Here is a 24,800-nt window from a genome sequence, read left to right as displayed (position 1 = left end):
AAATTAGCTGTCAGTTAGACTTAGACTGAAAGATTTCCAGATAGCAATAATAGCTAAATTTGTCAATTTATCGAAAGAAAATTGCCATCAAATGCTCCACCCCAAACACTGAACAGATTAGAAATTACAATACTGAATTCAATAGAAGAAACGCTGAAATGAATAATTGGTTTTGTTTTCCAGCCATGAGCCATCTGAACGGACAGAAAATGTATGGAAAGATTATTCGCGTGACTCTTTCCAAACACCAGACAGTTCAGCTACCTCGAGAAGGGCTTGATGACCAAGGACTGACTAAAGACTTTGGCAATTCACCTCTTCATCGCTTCAAGAAGCCTGGGTCAAAAAACTTTCAGAATATTTTCCCTCCATCTGCAACTCTTCATTTATCTAATATCCCGTAAGTGTGGGGAACACGGCTGAAAGATTCATACAAGATCCAAACGTTAGCTTCTAATCGTCTCTCTCTTCTCCCCTTTGTCCCCCTTTTTGTTTAGACCATCAGTATCCGAAGATGACCTACGCATGCTGTTTGCTAATACTGGGGGAACTGTGAAAGCATTTAAATTTTTTCAGTAAGCATGTTTTCTTTGAAACTTCATTTAAAACGAGAGAACAGCTGCCTTTGGTAAGAACAAGGTTTATGTTACAATTTTCTAGTGCTGTTTTGGTATCTAATTTTATTGCTTTGTTCCAGAAGAGATCACAAGATGGCTCTCCTTCAGATGTCAACAGTAGAAGAAGCTATCCAGGCTTTGATTGATCTGCATAATTACAATCTTGGAGAAAATCATCATCTGAGAGTTTCTTTTTCCAAATCAACCATTTGAAGTGCGAGATCAAAATAATAAGGTTGTATCACGTTGTTTAGTGTTGTCATCTATGACTGTTCGGGAAAGCGGGGACCAGAGATGGACATCTGTTTTTCATGCTGTTACCATTCCTTGATTGTTTATGTATAAATGAAAACAAAAAAGGATTTACAAGGAAGAAGCAGTGGTATTATCTGCTGGTTTTGCATATGTTTATGAAAGGATTTTGTTTAAAAAGGGATTCTGAGGAAATCCCATAGTTTTTCAACTTAGTTAACATACGTGCCTTAAAAAAGGAAAACCTAGAGTTGCTAGAATTGCATTTACTAGTTTAAAAAATTGGTTGTCTGGGGCACATTGTTACATGGGAATTAATGGGTGCAATCCAGTAAACATTAGGTTTGCCTACATCCCATTGAAATCTATTGATTTTTAAAGCGTTGATTTCAGAGGGACATCGCTGCACCTAACTTTTGCAGGATTATGCCAAATGTGTATTAGGCAGGAGTGTGTAAAAAGGGTTAAGCTTTGTTTCTCCTGCTTGGAATTTATTGGCTTTCATGAATCTTTTTTTTTTTTAATGAAATATGTTGCGTTACTTTAAGAGAGATGCAGCACATTTAACTTGTGCTTCTCTCTTGTCTGTTTCTTTTTTAATTAAGTAAAATGGCCTTGTGTATTCCAGATTTAGTTTGGTCAAGGATATAGGCATAAGTCAGAGTTAACAAGATGCAGAGAAATAATTTCTTTTAAAGACAGGATGATTATTTTGTTTGGGGTTTGTTAGTTAGTTTGTTTTACTCCTCGGGCTTTGAGCCTCTGTGGGGAAAGCATTGTTAAGTCTTAACCTTTTTTGTACACACACTCTGGGGGCGTATCATATAAATGTTGGCACTAAGTAATGTCTTGTTTGTGGCTGAATATTTTTTGTAGATGTTTTTTGAAGTTGACATGACTTATGTGCATTTAAATATATATTGCCATTTTTAGTTAGTAATTACAATTTGAAATATGGTTGTGGATTTCTGAGCATGTGCAGACCGGTCTAGCTAGTTCAGGAGTTGGTGCATGTATTTCAAGGATGAAGAAAGTGTATTGCAAACTTTTGCAGGAAGATTAATAATTTTTGTGGCAGTTTTCTTTATAAAACAAAAACAAAAACAAAACTGACAACCAGGTGGGACCAAAGTTTATGTGCCTTTAGTCTTAATTTACCTTGCATTGTAATATTCAGTTTTAATAAATCTCTTCAAAATATTTTGTATCTAGAAATGGATCTGACTTTACTATAAACATGACTCAGAATCTACAGGAAAAATTAATTAATTTGAAAGCAGTTCCTCTGTCAGTCCGGACTGTTGTCTTGATTCTGTTCAAATGACCAATACTTTTTGCAATTGATGTACTTAGTTCCAAGAGTCATAGATTCTGTTATCTATGTAGAAAAAGGTCATGTATATTTTCTATTAGTTGAGTTTTTACATCTTTAGAAATGTAATATTTCAGTATAGTTTGAAAGCGGCACAATTAAAAATTAATTTTCTAACAAAGTTGGGAGGTTTGATGGTTGTTTAATTTCTTCTTATGTGTACGCTGCTTGCCTCTGTAGCATGCTCAATAAACACTTCTGTAGCTCTGTATTCACCTCTTCTGTCTTTCTCTGCTGCCTTTTCTCTCTTTTCTTCTTTGTTTTCCACTTCCACTGTGCTTCTGAATTCATGTTTATTCTCTGCCAGGGTGGGAAAAGCATAATAATCTGATTTTTATAATTGTCTGGATTTATACAATATGAAAATCAAATGCTACGGAAAATGTAGCATCTCTTAAAGTGTATATATTTCACCAATTTAAGATTGTAAATGCTTTGTTGAAGCACATATGAAAATCGATATTAAACATTTCCCACCCTGTTATATAACCTACAGCTTTAAAGACATAACTTTTATTGTAGCTTGTAAGTTCTATCTTTTCTGTTTTTTAAATAGATTTATGCACTAATTGACCTTTCAGGTTTGCCATGCTTTTGCTGCAGTTTCATCTTCCATTTTCTGTGTCTGCTAAACAAATTTCCACTAATCATAAGATAACCTTCATGGGCTCAAAGCAAAATAGCCAACTTGCTCATACAGAAATTTAGCAATGGCTGTGTTCAAGATACAAAGAAGGGGTGGGAGGGGGATGGAAGGAAATGGCTGCGGGGACACATCATCAACACCATGCTCTAAACAGTGCTGAAAAGATTAGTCGGACTTTTTCAGGGGGGAAAAACTGGCATCAAATACAGACTTAACTTCCTATATGTTCAAACTATAAATGCCACTACACATTTATTCCATTTACGGTAACTTTCAGCTGCACAGTTTAGTAATTCCAGTTTACTTTGAACTTCATGTTCTTTAGGATAACATCACCCGTGTTTAAAACACACACATCAACGATGGTTGCTGATTGATTTCAGTAGGGTCTACCTTGGACTAGTCTGCTGATTTTCAGCCATCATCTGTATATTGGTCACAATATGTTGATAATTTGGACCTTGATATCTTAATTCCATGTACTTTGTTAATGGGCCATGTTTCATTAGAGTGAAAACAACACAGCACAGACTCATTACATTTAATTGCTGCTTACTTGCGTGACAACATTAACACGTTGTAGGTTCTGGTCCTGCTTGATCTCAGAGTACACAGATTAGGAGACAGGTAGGCAAAGTATTCTACCAATAGTGAAGAGAACCCTCAAGTGCAGTAACAAAAAGTGTGTGTGTAACCCAATCCTCACATCTAAATACATGTGTTTTAAGTTGTGTGCTTGTGTTGTTTTAGACATTTTATTCCTCCTGATCTTTTGGAAATCTCTAGGCAGCTTACAATACAAAAACGGACATTATAGTGCAAGAAGCAGAGTACAAAAGATGTTCACTACCATGCAATACAGCTTCCACACACTATTAGATAATCTTTTTGAAAAGTATTATGCCAGAGATGAGTATAGCTGCTTTAGGAAAAAAGCTAAAAGTCGCACTAGACAGGCATGAATCTTTGCACCCACATAACCTGCATCTTAACTTTACAGCACATGATTTGCTGGTGAACCCATTACATTTACTCTGCAATATTTTTGTCATACAAGTCACTCTCAAAAGTGTGAAACTTGAAACATACTTTGCCAGATCTGGAGAGATGGACTTGAGGATTGAAAAGAGGATTTTGGCTTCCTTCAACATGTCTTTTTTATTCCTGATTCTTCAGGAACAAAATGTCTTACGTTAGAATTTTTTCCATTAAGTTCAACATTAAGCTTTCTTGATATTTAAGAACAAGGTTGGCTAGAACATGAAAGCTGGGATTTTGAGAATTTTTGCAAACCCACAATGGCTTGTAGAAAAATATCTCAGTGGCTACAATTTACTAATCCTTGCTTTAAAGCAGGAGTTATAAGCTGATAGTGTTTTTTTAAGTTTTTAGTTGTTGACATTGAGTGACTCATCTCTTCATTTTGTTCATTATGGGTCTGTTAAAAGTTCACAAAATTAATAAGCAATTGGTACGATGCCTTTGTCAGGTGACATGCAAATGATGTGAATGTCATTTGCAAAGCCAGGTGAGCTTTTTAAAAATGTAAATAACTTCAGATACCATGGGTTTAGTTGATGAAGAGCAAATGTACCGTTGAATGATTTATTAGAATCATTTTTCCTGATTAGTAATTGCATCAAATTTTTCATTTTGGAGTTGCACATTATTCGGAGGGTGTTTTTCTGTGCAACAGCAACATATTTCTGAACATCTATCAAATTTCTAATAAGCACTTGAACATTATTAGTCATATATCTGGCATTTACTAGAATTCGTTATTGGATCTCTTTTTGTATAGAATTGGAAGCCTGGATTCAGGTTCGTGCATACAAATCCATACAATGAGTTCTTCCACATTGAATTAAGCATTGGGCAATGTTTAGAGTTTGGATCAATCACTTGACATTGATGTCAGGGAGAAACTCCATCTCTCCTAACATTGGGTTCCATATATGCCAATCTGTCTTTGGATCCCTACCAATGTATCTGTGCCAAAACAGACATTACAGAGAACATTTATCCTTGCTGAGTCACCTCTACCTACAAGATCTAGATTAACTTTTCCTTTATCCTGATGTCATTATGATGTGTATGTCTCTGACATCATATATATGACACCTTCCTCCAAAACTCTTAAAGACAACCACCAACAGCTTCATATAGATGTTAAATGGCATTGCTGGAAGAATAGTTCCCTGTGGAACCCATTGGAAGAAATCCCAGGCAGCAGATGAGCGCTCACCCATTTCTCGTTTCTGAACATGGGCCTGAAGATAAGAATGGAGCCATTATAATACCCATCCCACTGAGCTAGTGCAGGAAGATACCATGGTCAATGGTATCAAAAATGCTGAGAGATTGAACAGAAGTAGCAGGGTTGCAGTACTCTTGTCTCACATGATAACGGTCATCCATCAGGGCAACCATCAGAATGTAATAATCAGCCTCATCCAGGAATATCTGCAGTTGCTCCACAACCACCTTCTCCACCACCTTTGCCAAGAAAGGAGCATTTATGACTGGGTCCAGTTATTACAGCAAATTACACTCCAATGGGTCAAGTGTGGGATTTTTAAGGGTGGACTAATTCTTCTTTAAGGGATACAGGTGGCGCTGTGGGTTAAACCACTGAGCCTAGGGCTTGCCGATCAGAAGGTCGGTGGTTTGAATCCCTGCGATGGGGTGAGCTCCTGTTGCTCGTTCCCTCCTCCTGCCAACCTAGCAGTTTGAAAGCACATCAAAGTGCAAGTAGACAAATAGGTACCGCTCTGGTGGGAAGGTAAACGGTGTTTCCATGCGCTGCTCGGGTTTGCCAGAAGCAGCTTAGTCATGCTGGTCACATGACCCAGAAGCTGTACACCGGCTCCCTTGACCAATAAAGCGAGATGAGCACCGCAAACCCGCGACTGGACCTAATGGTTGGGGTCCCTTTACCTTTACCTAGTTCCTCTTTAAGGGCAGCATGCAACCCTAGATCACACAAAGATAGGTTTACCGCACCTGTGGACCCATTTTGTCACCCCGCTCTTGGCTAGCTTTAAAAAGGCAGGATGGACAAGGCTCTGATGGGCAGGTGGTCGTTTCTGCATCATGGTTTGTGTAGAAATAGATATTGTCAAGATATCGGATTGCAGAGGAGCTTAAAGTAGATGCAAGGGGAAGCTCAGTTCTGCCATTTTTGGTGATTCCACTCTGTTCTTCGTAGTGTGTTCTGCCCTCTCGTATGCTTTTGAAATATAAGGTTTAAGGCAAGGATAGGGCACCCCAGGTTCAAGAGCAAAATGCAGTCCTCCAGGATCCTCTGTCCAACTCTCGGGACTTTGCCCAGCTGCATTGTATCCTTGACTTCTGATAATGCTTCTTGCATGCCTGGGTGAAAGATCGGGTTGGAGGCAAGCAGGAAGAAAGCCTACTGCACAAAGGTCACTCTCCACATCAACGGCATGTGGTTCTTGGAAGGTTGCCTCAAAGGGCTGAAGAAGATTCCCCATCTCTAGTTTAAGGGGAAAGATTGAGACACTCATTGTTCATAACTTACCCAACCAAAATCCTAAACTTGATGTACATCCCAGTAAAAAGCTCGTTGAAGAATCTCCCTCTGGCAGGGGAATTGTTAAAGGTAAGCAACTGTTTACTTGCTGTATATAGCTTTTTCAGTGAAATGTCAGATCATCTTCTAGATCCTCCCAAAATTTTACAGTCAATTGGAAGTTTTTCAATTATTAGAAGCAATAGGCAAAAGGAATAAGCACCCAGAATGAAGAAATGTTTTAGTACGTGGCCTAGATCTGGTTCATCTCTTGCGCCTTAGGTAAAACACTCAGGTGTCACCTTACTGCTTTAATGAAATCTTGCAGCTCTCATATAGTGAGAAAATAATAAGGTAAGCAACTTTATTCCACTCACTGGAAATTAGATATTTCAGGCATGAGACTTAGTAGTAGATATTCAGCCTCAGGGAAATGTCTGGTATAAAAGTATAGATTTTTAACATTAAGTGGGGAACAAGGAATAGATGCCCAAGATACTTTTATAGTAAGCAAACACGACTAAACAGCTGTCTGATTTTAATTTGGATGTCTTGAATCCATTTGTGCTGTATTATGCAGCCAACTATTGTCTGTACAATTATGCTAAGTTGTACCATGCACATTGTGTGTGTGTGTGTGTGTGTGTGTGTGTGTGTGTTTAAGATGCAAACTTTGCACACTGGTGTTTCTTGGTTTTAAGAGCGAAAACTGTGTCGAGAATGGACTGTCCGCTTTGTGGAGTTAAAATGCTGCACTTGGATCTGAAGACAACTGCAGAAAGATTCCTTCTATTTTCCAATTTTCTGGTTTGAGTTCCACCGCTTGTATAATCAAAATGGCACCACAAATGCACAAGAGGGATGTATTAGCAGGGGTGGGGGAGCCCCAAGCTTTGTAACAACAACAACAACTTTTCTGGGGAGAACCCAAAGGAGGAGATCTCCTGAGCTATGTCCTTTTTCACAAGCATGTGTTCTATATCCATAACGCTTAATAGGTAAAGGTAAAGGGACCCCTGACCATTAGGTCCAGTTGTGGACGACTCTGGGGTTGCGGCACACGTCTCGCTCTATTGGCCGAGGGAGCTGGCGTACAGCTTCCAGGTCATGTGGCCAGCATGACTAAGCCGCTTCTAGCAAACCTTCCCGCCGGAGCGGTACCTATTTATCTACTTGCACTTTGACGTGCTTTCGAACTGCTAGGTGGGCAGGAGCAGGGACCGAGCAACGGGAGCTCACCCTGTCACGGGGATTCAAACTGCCAACCTTCTGATCAGCAAGCCCTAGGCTCTGGTTTAACCCACAGCACCACCCGCGTCCCTTTATAACGCTTAATAGGCAATAATAATTTCATTATAAGGTTTTATCAGAGTTTCAGATTGTGCGGCAATGAGTTCAATCCAATTCTGTGCACTCATATTTACTCGAAAGTAAGTTTTTTTCAGTGGCACACCCTAATAGCAGCCTAGTGGAGATGGGGAGACTGCTAAATGTTTCACCTGCTAAAATATCAAATATAGATTTCTTCTTTTTACTTAGAAAAATGTGTTAACTATATCCAGTAAACCTATAACAAACTTGGATCCTAGTGTCATACTATTTACAGGGTATTTCTTGATGGTACCAAATCCCGAGTCACGAGGAGATTGTGTTGTCACCTCAATTCACATTGTGAGCATCTCTGTGTATGTGTGCATACTATGTAAGCTGTTTTGCAATACTGTGAATCATGCATTTCTTGACTCTGGAGAATTGGCTCATATATTTTATCCTGACAAGAGAATAGTCTCTTCCAGCTACCTAGGGCTCCATATGCTTACCAGGAAGTATGTTCCACTGAACTTAGTAGGACTTCGCTCATTCTTCTGCCCTTTCCACTTTCTATAGGATCACAGAATTGGAAGGGACTACAAGGACCATCTAGTCCAACCCCCTGCAATGCAGGAATCTTTTGTCCAATGTGGGGCTCAAACCCATGACCCTGAGATTGAGAGTCACACCCTATTGACTGAGCTACTCTGGCTGTGCTATCCAAGCACATAGAATAATAGAATTGTAGAGTTGGAAGGGATCCCAAGGGTCATGTAGTCCAACCCTCTGCAGTCCCGGAATCATCTTCAAGCTTTTTTTATATTTAAAAAGACACCACCAGAAACAAAAAACATGTTTTTTGCCCCAGGATAGCATAGCAAAACAGTACAAGTTATTCTTTCACTTAGACAAAATTCCTATTAGAGCTACAAATGTGAATATCCTGAAAGCATCAGTGTTGTTTTTTGTAGTTAATAGATTTCCAATAAAATTTGTTGGGATTGCCAGGGGCGGTTTGGAGGGACTAATAATCTCAAGATGCACCGTGACTACCAAATTGCAGCCCAAAGAGAAGTTGTGGTCTTTTAGCAGCACTGGAAGTAAATACAGCCACTTCCACTAAGTCTATTCACTCAAGCTGCCTGCTTTTCTTCCCTCCCTCCCTCCCTCCCTCCCTCCCTCCCTCCCTCCCTCCCTCCCTCCCTCCTTCCTTCCTTCCACTATTTGGGACAAGGGGGAAATCAGACAAGGGGTGAGCCAAATCATGCCCCCCCCCATTTTTCTGTGGAAGGTGATAGGTGCTCTGGAGGTTCCTATGGCCTGGCAAACCCTAGCTTCATTCCAGTACTTCTTTTGCATATGCCTCATAAACTGCAGCACCTAAAAGCAACTATGTAGCCTGGAGAGGAGGGAAATAATGCACCTTCAAAGGCAGCTAATTAACACTCCTGGAGGAAAACACACTTATCGCACCGTTCAAAAGCAGCGAGCACGTATGAATAGTGAACTTATTAACCTGTGGAGAGGGCACAGTGGCCAGAACAGAATACAATTAGTGTCCCTGTAGCTATAAACACGATTCAACCAGCATGACTAGAAAACACCAGGGCGATTGCATTAATGCAGAAGGGGAAGCAATCCGAAGGGAGGCAGCTATAATCCAGCAATCTCTTAAAAAGAGAAATATGCTCGGAAGTCAGTAACGGGCACACCTACCCGTTTTAGCAATGTTTGGGGTGGGTGAGACTCATTTTGCAAATTTTATCTTATTTGTTAGTTCCCTGACACAGGGCAGTCTTTAGGTGACATTCAATTGAGGTTTAAAACTTCACATTTCATCAAATGCCAAGGTGAAAAGTCTTGACCGGAGGCCAAAAAGATTGGCACCAGACAGACCTCACATTCCACAAACAAGGGGAAAACACAACAAAACTGACCCTCTCCCTTGTCGTCATTCTCCGAGCCTCCCTTGGAGGGGGCATAGGGTTTCAGATGGTGCCCATAAGGCCTGGCTATGTTCTTGTTGGGCGAGATGGTCAGTCGGTTAGTCTGGATCCTGAGCCATTTAAAGCTTTATAAGTCTCTTTATCTTATAAAGACTTGAATTGGGTCCAGAAATGTATAGGCAGCCGTTGCAGTTATGCTAATACTGGTCAGACTGTTGTTGTTTAGTCGTTTAGTCGTGTCCGACTTTTCGTGACCCCATGGACCAGAGCACGCCAGGCACTTCTGTCCTCCACTGCCTCCTGCAGTTTGATCAAACTCATGCTGGTAGCTTCAAGAACACCATCCAACCATCTCATCCTCTGTCGTCCCCTTCTCCTTGTGCCCTCCATCTTTCCCAACATCAGGGTCTTTTCCAGGGAGTCTTCTCTTCTCATGAGGTGGCCAAAGTATTGGAGTCTCAGCTTCATGATCTGCCTTCCAGTGAGCACTCAGAGCTGATTTCCTTAATAATGGATACGTTTGATCTTCTTGCAGTCCATGGGACTCTCAAGAGTCTCCTCCAGCACCATAATTCAAAAGCATCAATTCTTCGGCGATGAGCCTTCTTTATGGTCCAGCTCTCACTTCCATACATCACTACTGGGAAAACCATAGCTTTTACTATATGGACCTTTGTTGGCAAGGTGATGTCTCTACTTTTTAAGATGCTGTGTCTAGGTTTGCCATTGCTTTTCTCCCAAGAAGCAGGCATCTTTTAATTTCGTGACTGCTGTCACCACTACTTAGAATCATAAAATTGTAGAGTTGGAAGGGACCACAAGGCTCATCTTTTGCCCAACGAGAGGCTTGAACCCCCAACCCTGAGATTAAGAGCCTCATGCTCTACCAACTAATGCCTATCAGCAGTCTGGCCACTGGCAGAGGAAAGCCCAGATGAACCCACATGCTCCAAGTCTGGTCCTTCACGAAGAGTCTGACCCTGTCTGGAACAGCCAGCTCCACTCATATGAACATGGAAGATAGGGCTAAATCTTGCCTAGAAATCATTCCCTGTCTCAAGGTCCGATTATCTGTTTTAAAGAAAAAGCATGAGATCCAGGCCTTTCTAGACCAAGGATGAACATGTGGCTCTCCAGATGTTGGACTTCAATTACCTTCCACTCCAGCCAGTATGCAGTATCCAAGGATTTGGGGAGTCCAGCAACAGCTGAAAGAGCCGCAGATTCCCCATCCCTGTTGTAGACTGTACCATGTGTCCCCAGATGTTGTTAGGCTACAACTCCATCATATGACCACTGGTCCTGCTGACTAGGAATGATGGCAGTTGTACTCTTAACAACAGGCTTCCTCAAACTCAGCCCTCCAGATGTTTTTTGCCTACAACTCCCATGATCCCTGGCTAGTGGTCAGGGGTGATGGGAATTGTAGTCTCAAAACATCTGGAGGGCCAAGTTTGAGGAAGCCTGATTAACAACATATGGGGGGCTCAAGGTCGTGAAACACTGCTCTAGAACGTTGGGCTGTTAATAAAGAGAGGCCCTAGCCCAGATTTCTCTTCCAAGTGCTGGGTTTTTTTATGCAAGAAAATATTCAAAAGAGATTTACCCACCATTTGTGTTCTGTAGCATCAGAAGTCCCAAAGAAAGGCAAGCCATGTTTGGGGTTTTTTCCTGATTAGTTGTCTACGATGACTCATACTGAATCCAACCAATGGTCTGTCTGATCTAATGTGGTTGGTGCCGACTAGTTTGGGCTTTTCATGTCTCAGGGCTTCCCAACTCTGTTCTATTTTATCCTTTAGCTGGAGATGCTGAGATTTTGATTCGGAGGCCTTCTATGAAAAGCATGTGGGTTAGCACTGAGCTGTGCACTCCTGTTTTCTTGAATGTTTGCATGTTTGAAGCCTGAGCGCTGGCATGAACAGCTGACTATGGTGCTAAGCTGCTCTAAATCCCAATCTTGACAGCTGGTTCCAGTGTTAAAACTCAGAAAGCTCTGAACCGGACACATCTATCACTTTTTTTTATAAAAGCAACTTGTTCCATTTGCAGTATCCTCACATGTGAAGCCACTCCAAAAAAACCCCAACAAAACTATAAACAAGGACATGTAGGCTCGTGCTTCCTGTTCCTCTGTATATTCTGTTTCATGAAAAATAGAACATTTGCATCACCCTTTGGACAAACTGCCCCAACTGTGTTTGCTTGGAAAAAAGGAGATCCATGAAAATTCAAATTTGGGTGCAATAAAGGTGGGCAGGAGACTGGATATACAGTCATACCTCCTATTACGTAACCCTCTGGTTACATAAGCTTCAGGATGTGCGTGTGGCAAACCCGGAAGAATTTTACCGGGTTTTGCCGCATGTCCATGCGCAGAAGCAGTCTGCGCATGCGCAGAAACAGTGTGCAGGTTGTGGAAACCTCGGGATCTGACTGGACCTCTGGAACAGATCCTGTCCACAACTGGCAGTACCACTATATTTGCACAAAACATTGCATCTTCTGCCTTAGTTCTCAGTTAAAGAGTTAAAACTGTATTTGGGCAGTACATATTCAGGTTGCAGGCAAAGGGCTCATGCGATCAAATGGTTCTTCACAAAACACAATCCAGAAAACTAGATGTTCTAGTATAGCTTTCTTCCTGTTTTTGGTATGATTCAATCTTATGAGTCCCTTTTCATCCTTCTGAAATGATGCTGCCATAGAATAGTTACCTCAAGTTCAACCAATTTGTCCCTGGCTATTTGGAGGAGCACAATATGAGTATATTCCCCACCCCTCCACTCCCGTTTTAGCAAGCAGATTTACACAGTCAGAAGCAACACTTAAGATGCAGTAGGTACTTGCCGCTGACATCAGAAAATGTCAAGTTCATCAGGCATGTTAAAGAGAAGAAAGACTATTTTAAGCCTTAAAAAATTAAATCAGATCCTACTTATTTCATAGCAGCAGTACACAGATTTGATTTTTGCTGTTGATTTGCAAAGAACAAGCAAGTAGCGTTTTCACTAAGCAAGCAAAATGTAGGGTCTATTCCATAGATAGAGGAGAAAGAGGAGGGAGAGGATCCTAGTGAGGGGTGTAGCCAGGACTGGGGCAAGCTGGGGGTGGGGAAGGAGAGGTTGGATGGGGGTCAGGAACCAGAGCAGCAGGACCCATCACCAGAGCCAGAGGACCCCCTGTTTCCATGAACATGGTGGCCTCTGAGGCATAAGGAGCAGCAGGAAGGACGCTCTAGGAATCAGAGGCAGGCAAGGCCCACAGCCCAGCTTTCTAGCTGGCCAGGTGAGAGTCACTAGCTCTGGAAGGAGGGAAGAAGGTTTGGAACAGGTGAGCTTCACATGCCTCATCAAGCCCAGATGCTGCAATCAGCATGGAAATTCCAAAAGGAAGCAGAGCTGAGGTGCTGTGTCTGCTCAGCCGCCCATATTGATGGGCCTTGGCTGGGATGCTCCATGATTTATGTGGGACTGTACTTTGGTTTGGACACTGGACACCTGGATTGACCCTCGCCTGGGGTCTCAACATACTGATTTGCTGTCAGGTAGGCCAAGGGTTCAGGAGAACTTGCTTGTTTCCTTCACTATGTTGCCGCCCAGTAAACATTTGAATGGAACCAGTTCACAATATGCCAGTTAAGTGTACTGAGCATTAGAAATTGCTTGTTTTGTTTTTAAAGCAGCTAATGTAATTCTAATGGGAGTGATGAAACTTGAAAGGAACAAGGGGCAAGGGTTTGAATAAACATGCGGTTGATGGTGTTAATAATATTGGTCATCTCTGATTCACCAGGCAATGATCTACAAAAGGTATTTTTAATGCTGTGGTTGTAGTGGAACATTCTGAATAAGAATAGCTCTGTTCCACACCGGTTGAAGATAACTTCAGCTTGGAATGTGGAGAAGAACAATTAGATCTAGGTCAGGAGTCAGCAAACTTTTTCAGCAGGGGGCCGGTCCACTGTCCCTCAGACCTTGTTGGGGGCCGGACTATAATTTTTTTTTGGGGGGTGAACAAATTTCTATACTCCACAAATAACCCAGAGATGTGCTTTAAATAAAAGCACACATTCTACTCATGTAGAAACAGGCTGATTCTTGGACCTTCCAACGAGCCAGATTTAGAAGGCGATTGGGCCAGATCTGGCCCCAGGGCCTTAGTATGCCTACCCATGATCTAGGTCAAAGAGCTAGTTCCCACCCACCAAAATACTGCATAGACATTTGGGCTCAAGAGACCAAATGCAACCCTCCAGGAATATCTGCCTGACCCATAAGACTTTCTCCAGGCTTCAACCCTTCACTGCCCCCACTTTATGCCCTCCTTGGATGTTTCTGCCTGACCGGAATATGTCCTTAAACTCTGATCGTGCCTTTTGCTTGCCTGGATGAAAGGGATGTGCGTGTTACTGTGTGTAGAAACCAGCCTACAGTTTACAGTCGTACCTGTAACACCTTGGGAGTCAAATGTTCTGGCTCCCAAATGATTGGAAACCAGAAGTGAGTGTTCCAGTTTTCAAATGTTCTTTTGGAAGTCGAATGTCCGGCAGGCCTTCCATGGCTTCCGATTGGCTGCACTTTGGTTTTCGAACGTTTTGGAAGTAGAACGGACTTCCCGAACGGATTCTGTTTGATTTCTGAAGTACGACTGTAAAGGTAAATTATACATTGGTTGCTCCACTCAGTGTAGCTGAAGGAGCGTCTCCACCCCCATCGTTCAGCCCAGACACTAAGGTCCAGCTCCAAGGGTCTTCTGGCAGTTCCCTCACTGCGAGAAGTGAGGTTACAGGGAACCAGGCAGAAGACCTTCTTAGTAGTGGCGCCCGCTTTGTGGAACCCCCTCCCATCAGATGTCAAGGAAATAAACAACTATCTGACTTTTAGAAGACATCTGAAAGTGGCCCTGTTTAGGAAAATTTTTAATGTTTGCTATTTCATCAAGTTTTTAATATTCTGGTGGGAGCAGCCCAGAATGGCTGGGGAAACACAGCCAGATGGGTGGGGTATAAATAAATTATTATAATTAGTAGTAGTAGTATTTCTCAGGCTCTGCCCGCCACTGCCACGTGGCCCCTGGGAGGTTTCTCCGAAGGCAATGTGGCCCTTGGGATGAGAAGGGTTCCCTCACCCTGCTCTAGACGTTCAGAAAGAGTGAAGCACTAAGAGCCAGGCCAAACCCACAGCAAAGTTAGCAACTGAGTTTTCTCCGTATAGATAAGGGTTTGTTTTCCCACTAGGTTGGAGCAGGAAGTATCTCTGTGCATTTGGAAGGGAGCAATGCTCCCTACTTCCCAGCTCTGTCCTCATGTTTTGTCATATCCGTATTTCTGCCTTTGGTGCTGATGCGCTCTTCATTCCCACTTCTGTTTGTTCCCACCGCTGCTGTCATCCTGCGCTGTTTCAGCCATACACTATTCCAGGCTTTTTAATCTATCTTCTGTAGTTCATTTTCCTTTCATTAATAAAACAATGACCTCTGCAAATAAAAATCAAATCAGTGTGAAAGTCTCATTTGATCAGGGTTACCGTTAATGGTTACTTAGAAAATGAGTTCTTATTTCAAGTGCCTGATTAATGGATCTAAGAATTAATCAATTACAGATTCCTGATTACTTTTGCCAGAGAGTTAATAGGCCATTGATTACCTTGGGTTGGGTGTCTGAGTGCACATGGATCAGAACAGTACGTGGACTCCTTGCTTCCCATGTCCGCCCCCCCCCACCCGACAACCACCACAGGAATAAAAGTGGTGCCTCTTGGCTTATGGAAATCTTCCAGTGTGCTCTAAAGTCTTTGCTGCCTTGCTGTCTCAATCAACCAATAATAATGACAATAATAATAATAATTTTATTATTTGTACCCTGCCCATCTGACTGGGTTGTCCCGGCCTCTCTGAGTATCTTCCAGCATATATAAAGACATAATAAAACACTAAACATTGAAAAATTCCTTATACAGGGCTGCCTTCAGAGGTCTTCTAAAGGTTGTGTAGTTACTTGGCATTTGATGGGAAGGGCATTCCACAGACTGGGCGCCACTTCCGAGAAGGCCCCCTGCCTGATTCCCTGTAACCTCACTTCTTGAAGCGAGGGAACCGACAGAAAGGCCCTCAGTGTTAGAGCTCAGTGTCTAGGCTGAACAATGGGGATGGAGACAGGGCTGAGGCTGTGTAGGGTTGATTGACCAAGTCCTGTTCCATTCTTTGCAGAAATGACAAGATCTTGTCCTTTGCAGAAAGGACAAGATCTTGTATTTCCCGCTCTGTGCACAAAATTTGACTAGACCCCAGGTTGACTCTTCCTTCAGCACTGGTGATGGAACAAAGTCTTCCACTGCACTCCAGGACAGCAAGCTAGCTTAGGGGCTGCAGGGCAAAAGGCACACATTTCTAGCCACTTCCCACCCCTCAGAATTTGCCACCTGATACCGCTGCTTCACATTGCGTCATGCAAGCACTGGCCCTGGTTCTTTGACTCAGTTTTGGCATTTATGTGAAATACTTAAGGATGCAGCCATTAAACCATCAAAGCATTTGCCTATTTAATTGGCGGGAAAATCCAAGAATTAGGTGCTCAATTGCTTACTTTGGAGGCTATTTTGGGTGTGTGAGAAATGTATGTTTCAACTCTTGACCGCCCTTCGTCTGAGAAGACGGTATATGACTATATTAAAAAATCTTGCAAAAAATCAAAAAATCACAATATTTAAACTTCATAAAACATACATTATATGGCAATCCTTTTTGGAACTCTTAAGTGTTTTGTGCAATATTCACCTAATGCATTCTGTCTGTGCAAAGATTTTTGCTTGCACAATGGAACTATCCCCCTCATCTCCACACACATTGAGGCTAGCCAGCGACCTGGGATTATGGGAGTTGTAGTTCAGCAATGTCTGGAGAGAACCACAGATTAGCTACCTCTGAAACGTATATGCCTAATTATCTCTCCAAGAAGAGAAAACCAGCCTGTTTAATGTCCTTGGTGCACGTGGCTGTACTACTCTATTTCCTTCATTGACAAAGTGGTTTTCTAGAGCTGAGAAAACTGCAAGATTGGGAAATACGCACTTTGTTTGGTGCCAGCAACCTCATAATCATTTAATATGGTTGCCAGCCACAGTATTTACAGACTGCAGCTGTTTGGAGCGATTGAGCTAATCAAGGAGCATTAAAATGTGGTTGGTTTCTCCCCTTTCCCCCCTCCCACCACCCTCTTCAGCCTACCAGCTTGTATATGATGACAACAAAATAGTTGTAGCATCCCTTTGAAGCTGACATTTCAGCTACGCAGTCATTTACATGTAGGAAACTGCCCGTATCCTATATGCATGCCATCATACCTGATCAACATGCAAGTATAACGTTCATTGGTTGTACAGGTGATGGGGAAGTCTTGGTTTTATTTAGATTTTCGGTGTGTTTCTTTTAAAACTTGTTTTTAACTTTGACTTTAATGGGCAATTTCAATATATAGTTTGTAGTCTTCATAAAAACACCTAGAGGTTTTATTTACAACTGAGCGGTTTAGGAATTCTGTTAAATAAGTCCTGATTGGCAGTGATGAAGTAGACTTTGGCTACGAAATGTATGTGCTGCATGTTCATCACATGATAATGAGTACATTAGGTGCATTCCCTGTGTGGAAATGTTATCCATACAGAAATTTCATCCCTGATCAAAGTAGCTGCAAAAACGTATTTTCCGTTTGCAATGTACGTCCTTTATGAAAGTGAAAGTGGTATATAGATGCTTGAAGGGAGATTTTGAAGTTATTCTATTCCACATGGTGTTTGGGGAAAGCAAAAACTAGAGCACAGAGGGAGGAGATTCTGTATCGCCAAGAAAATGACTAGAGCTACAAGCCTAACCCCAGTTTGAGGTAAGTCCCATTGAATACAATAGGGACTTCTCAGCAGACAAAGTGTTGTGCTGTTATTTATCAGTTAAGTGAGGCCAGCCATTAGGCTGTTGGAATGTCAGCAGATGCACACCCTCTGCAGATGAAATTTCAACAGGGGCGGAGGAAGGGGTGTGTGGTGGGGGCAGGCTGCCCTGGGTGTCACCACTGAGGGGGTGTGACAAAATGCCGGGCGGCACTCACTGCGGGGCCTGCAGCACGCCAGAGCCATGCATCTTTCCTGGGAGTGACATGGTGGCTTGGGTGCCCCCACGCTCCACGCTGCCCCAAATGGTCTGCCCGCAGCCTCCCCCTCAGCTGTGTAGGGCAGAGGAGTGGGAGGAGGCAGGCATAATCCTCAGAGGCCCCCCCCGGAGTGTCCTGCCTCGGCTCACCCCACCCCTGGGTGCTGAGCACGTGCGCAACCCCAGGTGCCCAATCGGCTTGCTCTGCCGCTGAATTTCAAGAATGAAGCCTAACAACGATTGCTCGATGTGTTTCTTTCTACATGGTTTTCCCCACAAATCTGCTTGAGTACACACCAGTCCTGGTTCCTTTCCCTTTCTCAAGCTCCCTGATCTGTGGTAAATGTCTGAGAAGCTCCAGAAGGAAGATGCACCTCTGTTTCAGGTGCATTGGGCCACTCGATGAACTCTGTACGTTCTCAGAGTCTTCGAACAGCAACGTAATTGGCAGAATCACAGAGAGTATCTCTTCACCGACTGCATGTTGGGAATGGATTAAGTGTTTCAGCACACTTATTATATACCTCAATGTACAAAAGTAAATTCTCAAGAAAAGGGCTTCTAGTTTGTTTGCTGGCTGTTAAATTATATATATATGCATCTAGGTCCATTTCAGCATTTGACACCTTCACCTGTAATTTGGCTCCACCAGCAGAGGCTGAAGATAAAGCCTCTTAGGAGAAGCTACCATATATAGCAACTGTCTAAACCAGGGATGGGTACCCATGGCTTGCCAACTCCAACTCCCCTCAGCCCCAGCCAGGAGGAACAATGGTCAGGGGATGATGGGAGCTGTAGTTCAACACCTGGAGGACCACAGTTTCTCCATCCCTGGCTAAACCTTTTGCATTTGCCATCGCACACACATTGCAGCCTTGGGTTCATTTGCATCTGAGTGCTAATATTTTCATGTAGCAAGATGTGCTTCCACTTAACTTACTCTTGAAGATTTTAGATGGCTTCTTGTCCTCTCCTGGTTGTTTTATCAGGGAGTTGATAATTGAAACTCTCAGAGAAGAAGAGAGCAATTTCTGCTCAAGGCAAGCAATTGGAGGGAGCGGGGCGAAGCCTATAGTTATTTGGTTACAATTTTAAACAAGTGCTTCATATAATATCTGAGGTATACTTCTGTTCAGGTCCAGCAGGCTTCACTAAATCAACTTCCCGCTCCGTTCAGTTAATGTTTCCCTCCACCCCCTGTGTCTGAGGAGACTACAAGGCGGGAGGTTTGGAGAATAAAAACACAGAAGGTAAGATTAAAGAACCTGTCGAAAATTACCAGAGCCTATTTTAATAACCCGCTCTGATTGCTGTGCACAAGAAGTTGGGAGGCAGGAGGTTTAATCTCAATGCAGGTGCCTTTGCAATTATAATCGGAATTGAGCAGAAATACTGGTCAATACAGCCGGCACTCCTTAGGGTAGGGAGAGGACAGTAAGTGGAATTAAGTCTTGGGACTTTGGGGAAGGAAACATAAAAAATAAACCTAAGTGGTTATGGAGTTCTCCCTGATTCAGAGATGATAATTACAAAGAATTTGTGAGGTTTTGGTTGTGTATGCACACACGAACACATAGGCACACACAAGCATAGTCGGCAATAAATTAATAAAGACTAGATTATCCAGGGCAGCTGCAGAGCAGAAATGTTGGTTTCTCATTAATGTTTAGTGAGTTTTGATTGAAGAGAAAAGAAAAGCTTCCAGCTTTACCTTTAGGAACGATGCGTGTTCTCCTTTTCCTCCAATTTAGGGTTAAATTGGTGTGGTGTGCAAGGTGAGGGGGAGGAAGTTCCATTAATTTTAGGCAGGCTAAGGGTTGTGGAAACATATAGGGTGTTAATTGAAAATACCAGCCTCCAGGCTGCCTTCTCCTTAATCTCCCAGGCTAAAACCTTGCTCTGTTTTCTACTCTCCCTCCCTTTCCTTCGGCCATTTTGTCGCATAATGCCCGTCGAGCGTGTGTGCTGTTGCGGTTTTTAATTAAGTGTGGGCTGGAGAATGGCTGAGGCAGTGCTGTATAGAAGCTAGCTTGAGGAATATTTTGAAGGCCTCCCCGCATCTACCTGTGCCTTTTCTGCACCTTTGTCAGGATAAAATGTGAATAGTTCAGGTTCAGCAGTGCAAGCCTACGAAAAACCTTCAGCTCCATAAAGTGAGATTCCAAGGGAATCCCCAAAGACATATAAATAAACCTCAGATAGCATGTAAATTTTCTGGAGGGGGGGGGGAATGCCACATAGTTCCCCGTTTTTACAAATTCTACCAACTTCAGACTTGCCACCCCCTTCCCACCTGCCCATTGTGATTTACTGTTTCTTAAGTCACAGGAGAGAAATGAGAGATTCCGTAGCTGAAGACAAGCTTTTAAAGCATTGCGCCTTGAGCCGACAGTATGTTGACATTAATAAAATACTTAGGTATCTAAGGAGAGTGCCTAGGTTTGAATATTCCATCTCTGAGCTCTTGCAGTGGAACAATTTGGTTCGAAATATTACTTTCCCTGGCTTGCTGCAGACCCAGTGTGTAATCATGGTTAATCCAAGCTACATCTTGTTGCCTTAACCCTGATTAAGACTCACAAGCAGGCTGCATACAAGCTATATATTTAATGGACATCAGTTCCCAAAGAATCCTGGGAATTGCCTTGGAGCTACAGTTGCCAGCACCCTTAACAATCTACAATTCCCACAATTCTTTGCGGGGAGTAGTGTTCTTTAATGATTGGCATCCATGGAGTCACAGTGAAAGGCTTCCTGGTTGTGAGGAACAAGGAAGCAGACTAGGCAGGGCGGCCATTTTCAAGGAGGCTTGTGTCTGTCTAACTTTGCTAGTACAGTGGTACCTCAGGTCAAGAACTTAATTCGTTCTGGAGGTCCGTTCTTAACCTGAAACTGTTCTTAACCTGAGGTACCACTTTAGCTAATGGGGCCTCCCACTGCCACCGCACCGCCACTGTGCAATTTCTGTTCTCATCCTGAAGCAAAGTTCTTAACCTGAGGTACTATTTCTGGGTTAGCGGAGTCTGTAACCTGTAGCGTCTGTAACCCGAGGTACCACTGTATTAAAGTTACAGATGCATTACTATTCACTCTGCCCTTTTAGTGCATGTTTTATCCCACAGGCGGGGAACCTGTTTCGGTTAGGGACTACAGTTCTTGGTTATCCTTCGGAGGGTCATCTTCAAATATCTGAAGGGCTGTCACATGGAAGATGTTGCGAGCGTGTTTACTCCTGCTCTGGAGGGTGGGACATGAACCGATGATATAGAGTTGCAAGAAAGGAGACTCTGACTTAACATCGGGGAAAACGTTTTGACAGTAAGAGCCGTTTGACAGTGGAACAGTTTGCCTTGAGAGGTTGTGGACCCTCCTTCCTTGGAGGTTCTTAAGAGTGGATGGTTGGTCATCTGTCATGAATGCTTTAGCTGAGATTCCTGCACTCAACAGAGGGTTGGATTAGATGACTCTTGGGACAGGGGGTCCCTTCCAACTCTATCATTCTATATGCCTGTGGTGGGTGTGTCCATGAGAAAAGTGGGTGTGGCCACACACACCACATAAATCCCCCATGCACCCTACATCTGCACTTCCCATACACTCACACATTGCTCCCATATTTGTACACCACACACACAAACATTCATCTACACAGAGCCACCCACTCTCTTCCTCCCAACATTTAGACTCAGAGAAGATGTCACAGGCTGGATTGAAAGTCCCCGTTCCTACCCTGGTTTACATGAAATGAGTCCACATGTTGGACTCCACCTGCACCTCTTAAATCCTCTTCATCTGGAGACTCCTTTCCCCCCCTTAGATTTGGATGGGTCATGTCTGTGATTTCTAGATGTTCTTACCTGCCCCACCACACCGAAAGCTGTTGATTGGCTTATTTACTTGACTCTTCTGGGCTATTTCTCTAGGGACCTGTGATACAACTCGTGAGCTAACGTTTCCTGTCAACTATTTCCATCCTTCATGGGGCACCTGTGCCTTTAAGAGCTGGGCAGCTTTTTAATAGATGGAGCATTCCCTCACTGCATTTCTTTGCGGAGCATATGTTCACCTGTTCCATTTCGGCTTGTTGTACAGGAGCTAACAGCAAACCTTTCTACCTGGACATCTGTAGGAGGGTTTCCACGACTGTTGTTTCATCAGAGAAAACAAGAACAACACATATTTGGATAAAAACCCCAAATATGTCAAATCCTTAAAAATAACTACTACAATCCTAAAACTTCTTATTTTGGGTGTAAATCTTATTGAACAATTGGAACTGTTTGAATACGTTGAGGGAAAAGTTTTGATTTAATGAAATACAGAGAGGTTTTCTGAGTCAGGGCTTGACTCCTCAGTATCTGCTATGCCCCTCCCTCATTCTGTTTTCTGACTCACTTCAATTAGAAATGTCACAGAAGTTCTTTTTATCTGTTTAATTAAATGTGCATCCTGCCCTTCCTCCCAAGGGAGCCCAGGGTGACAAACAAGTGATAAAACAATTTTTAAAACCTCAAACTATTCCAATACAGATGCAGACTGATCATTCCCAAGATGTGTAGGGCTTTGTACACCAAAAACCTATTTGCAAATTGACAGCCATTGCAATTCTTCAGACTGTGGAGTCATGAGGGGTTGGGGTTTGGTAGTAGGCCCATTTCATAGGTGCAAAGGCTGAAAGTGTGGCTGTGCAGGTCTGGGCAGTACACAGTATATAGACTGAGTGTGCACCCTAAAACAGGTGTGGGGGGTATTTTTCAGCCTAGGGGCCCCATTCCTTTCTAGTCAAATTTCTGGGAGCCAAAGGTAGGCAGAGTCAGAGGTGAAAGTTGGGTGGAGCAATGTGGATCTTCTTCCCTTTGAACAGTAGGCTAGCGTGCGCGCGCACACACACACACACACACAGAGAGAGAGAGAGAGAGAGAGAGAGAGAGAGAGAGAGAGAGACCCTTCCCTGACCTCCATTCAGACATAAAAGATACATTATCAGAACTCAATGACATCTTCCAGCCAGGCAAAAATACTCAGAGACAGTGCAGAGCAGGTTTGGGTCAGGAAGGTGTGCAGCCTAGGGAAGAGTATTGGGGGCAGATAAAGAGGCCTGCAGGACTGAATTTCGACCTGAGGTACACCTGGCCACCCCCTTAAATAGGCTAGGTGTGGGCTGGTTGCAGGGCCCAAGCCCCTGCCTCCAACTGGCTGAGCAGGCATTGCCCGCCCTTACCTGAGGGCCCGATGCACCTGGAGGTGCCTGCCATCACCTCTCCCCACCATGCCAGAAGATAGTGACCTTCCTGGACCCACTGCAGTCGTGCCACGTGGCAACAGCTGCCCACATGGAATCCCAGTGGAGTGGATAGTCCCTGCTCCTTTCCTGTCCCAGAACGTGGCCTCTCCAAGTCCTCCATCCCATGTGAGGGATCTTTGGTAGGCAAGCTGACGGCTTTGCCTGCAGGAAGAAAGTATAATTCCAGTGAAATGGAATGTATACTGCCCTGTCTTTTGCATGGACCTTAAATGTTGACCAGCTAGATTTGACTGGTCAGAATTTTATGCAGCCACCCTAGAATTTACCGTAGGTATTGGTGGAAGCAACCTTCTCTCTTCCCTTGTAGTTTTTGCAGAATAATAACAGCATTTGGTTTTTGTGATATGATAGAGCGTGCAATTTAAAAAACAAAAAAGGCTGCTTTTTGTATTTTTATACCACTAAGAGCTGAAAAACCCATTTACATTACAATGAACATTTAGTACGTTTGCGTTATTTCCCCCGATCCAGGATATAGCATTTGAGATCGGCAAAGCAATATACCAGTATTAGGCAGAGGCCTCTTCTGATGTAATGGCGGGTGCTGCCATTACATAAGATGGCTTTTAGAGATTGATGAGTAGATATTTCTGGAGGGCGGGGAATGCATTGGAATTCATTATCCGTGCACATTTCTGTAGGCAGTTCCAGATAGCACAAGCTTTTGCCTAGGAAAGTTAGACAAGTATAATGAAAGTTGAACACATAGGTACTTAAGAGGTTGTTTCCTAAAGTCATCCTGAGTGGGATAGAACTGATGCTAAAATTACCTTGGAACAAACCCCATTTCCTGTTGCCAAAGCAATCTTTAAAAGGCGGGGATATTTTTGCAAACAGTTTTCCAAATGTGTGCTAATGTGTCTTTTGGATGGGTAATTTATCACAACTGTAGTGCTTTTATATCCTTTACACTGCAGTGCTGTACAAATGCCCATTACGTACCCAGGTGTGCATATTATACTATGCCTAAAGTTTGAATAAACTCATTAAGTTTTCCTAAGGTACAGGAGAAGATCATTAAAAATCTTGCTTCAGACAGCTGACAACTTAATATTTTTTACAGCATTCATAAAGTTATCTGTTCAGTCACAGTGGGACCAATCCTGATCATGGGAATTGCGGGTACAAAACAGCTACAGACTGTGGTCCAAAATGTATGCAAAATAAGACGCTTAGAAGGCTATTAATATTCAGACACGAGTAGTGTAATTATCCAGCCTTATTCACATCTAGACTGTACCTCTTTAGCTTAAAATTAGCATCAATCGTTTGGAATTCTTAAACATGCTATTAAGGAATTAACATATTATTAGGGAAATAAAGTTATGTTGTTCCAAGTTTACTCTTGGCATAAAGATGCAAAGACACACAGTGTTCCTAACAAAAAGGAAGTGAATGCAGAGTTTGGTGAATGTATGGCGTGTGTACATGCCTGGCCTAATAAAAAAAACCAGGATTATTCCAGACAAAGTGATATGCCAGGGATAAACCAAGGATGGGAAACCTGTAGTCTATTAGTAGCAGTAGTGGTGGCAGCAGCACTCGTTCTTTATCTCCTTGACATCTGATGGGTGGGCGTTCCACAGGGAGGGCGCCACTGCCACAAAGGCCTGTCTCCCTGTAATTTCACTTCTTGCCGTGAAGGAACTGCCAGAAGGCCCTTAGAGCTGGACC

General features: G+C 42.9%; 1 protein-coding gene across 5 annotated transcripts in view; it reads left to right on the top strand.

Moving 5' to 3' along the window:
* The window catches only part of PTBP2 (polypyrimidine tract binding protein 2), a 48,053-nt gene extending 45,691 nt beyond the window's left edge, over positions 1–2,362 (top strand). For 3 of the 5 annotated variants that reach the window (XM_081914514.1, XM_081914512.1, XM_081914510.1), the window contains 3 exons: positions 184–400; positions 498–575; positions 698–2,362. In XM_081914514.1, the coding sequence (XP_081770640.1) occupies positions 184–400; positions 498–575; positions 698–830 (428 nt within the window). In that variant the 3' untranslated portion in view covers positions 831–2,362. The remainder of the gene's footprint in view (positions 1–183; positions 401–497; positions 576–697) is intronic. The other 2 variants (XM_081914513.1, XM_081914511.1) reach the window with 1 other exon arrangement.
* Positions 2,363–24,800: the final 22,438 nt, after the last annotated feature.

This window comes from Podarcis melisellensis, assembly GCF_964234715.1.
Source record: "Podarcis melisellensis genome assembly, chromosome: 6".
NCBI lineage: Eukaryota > Metazoa > Chordata > Lepidosauria > Squamata > Lacertidae > Podarcis > Podarcis melisellensis.
This window is presented reverse-complemented; position numbering and strand designations above follow the sequence as displayed.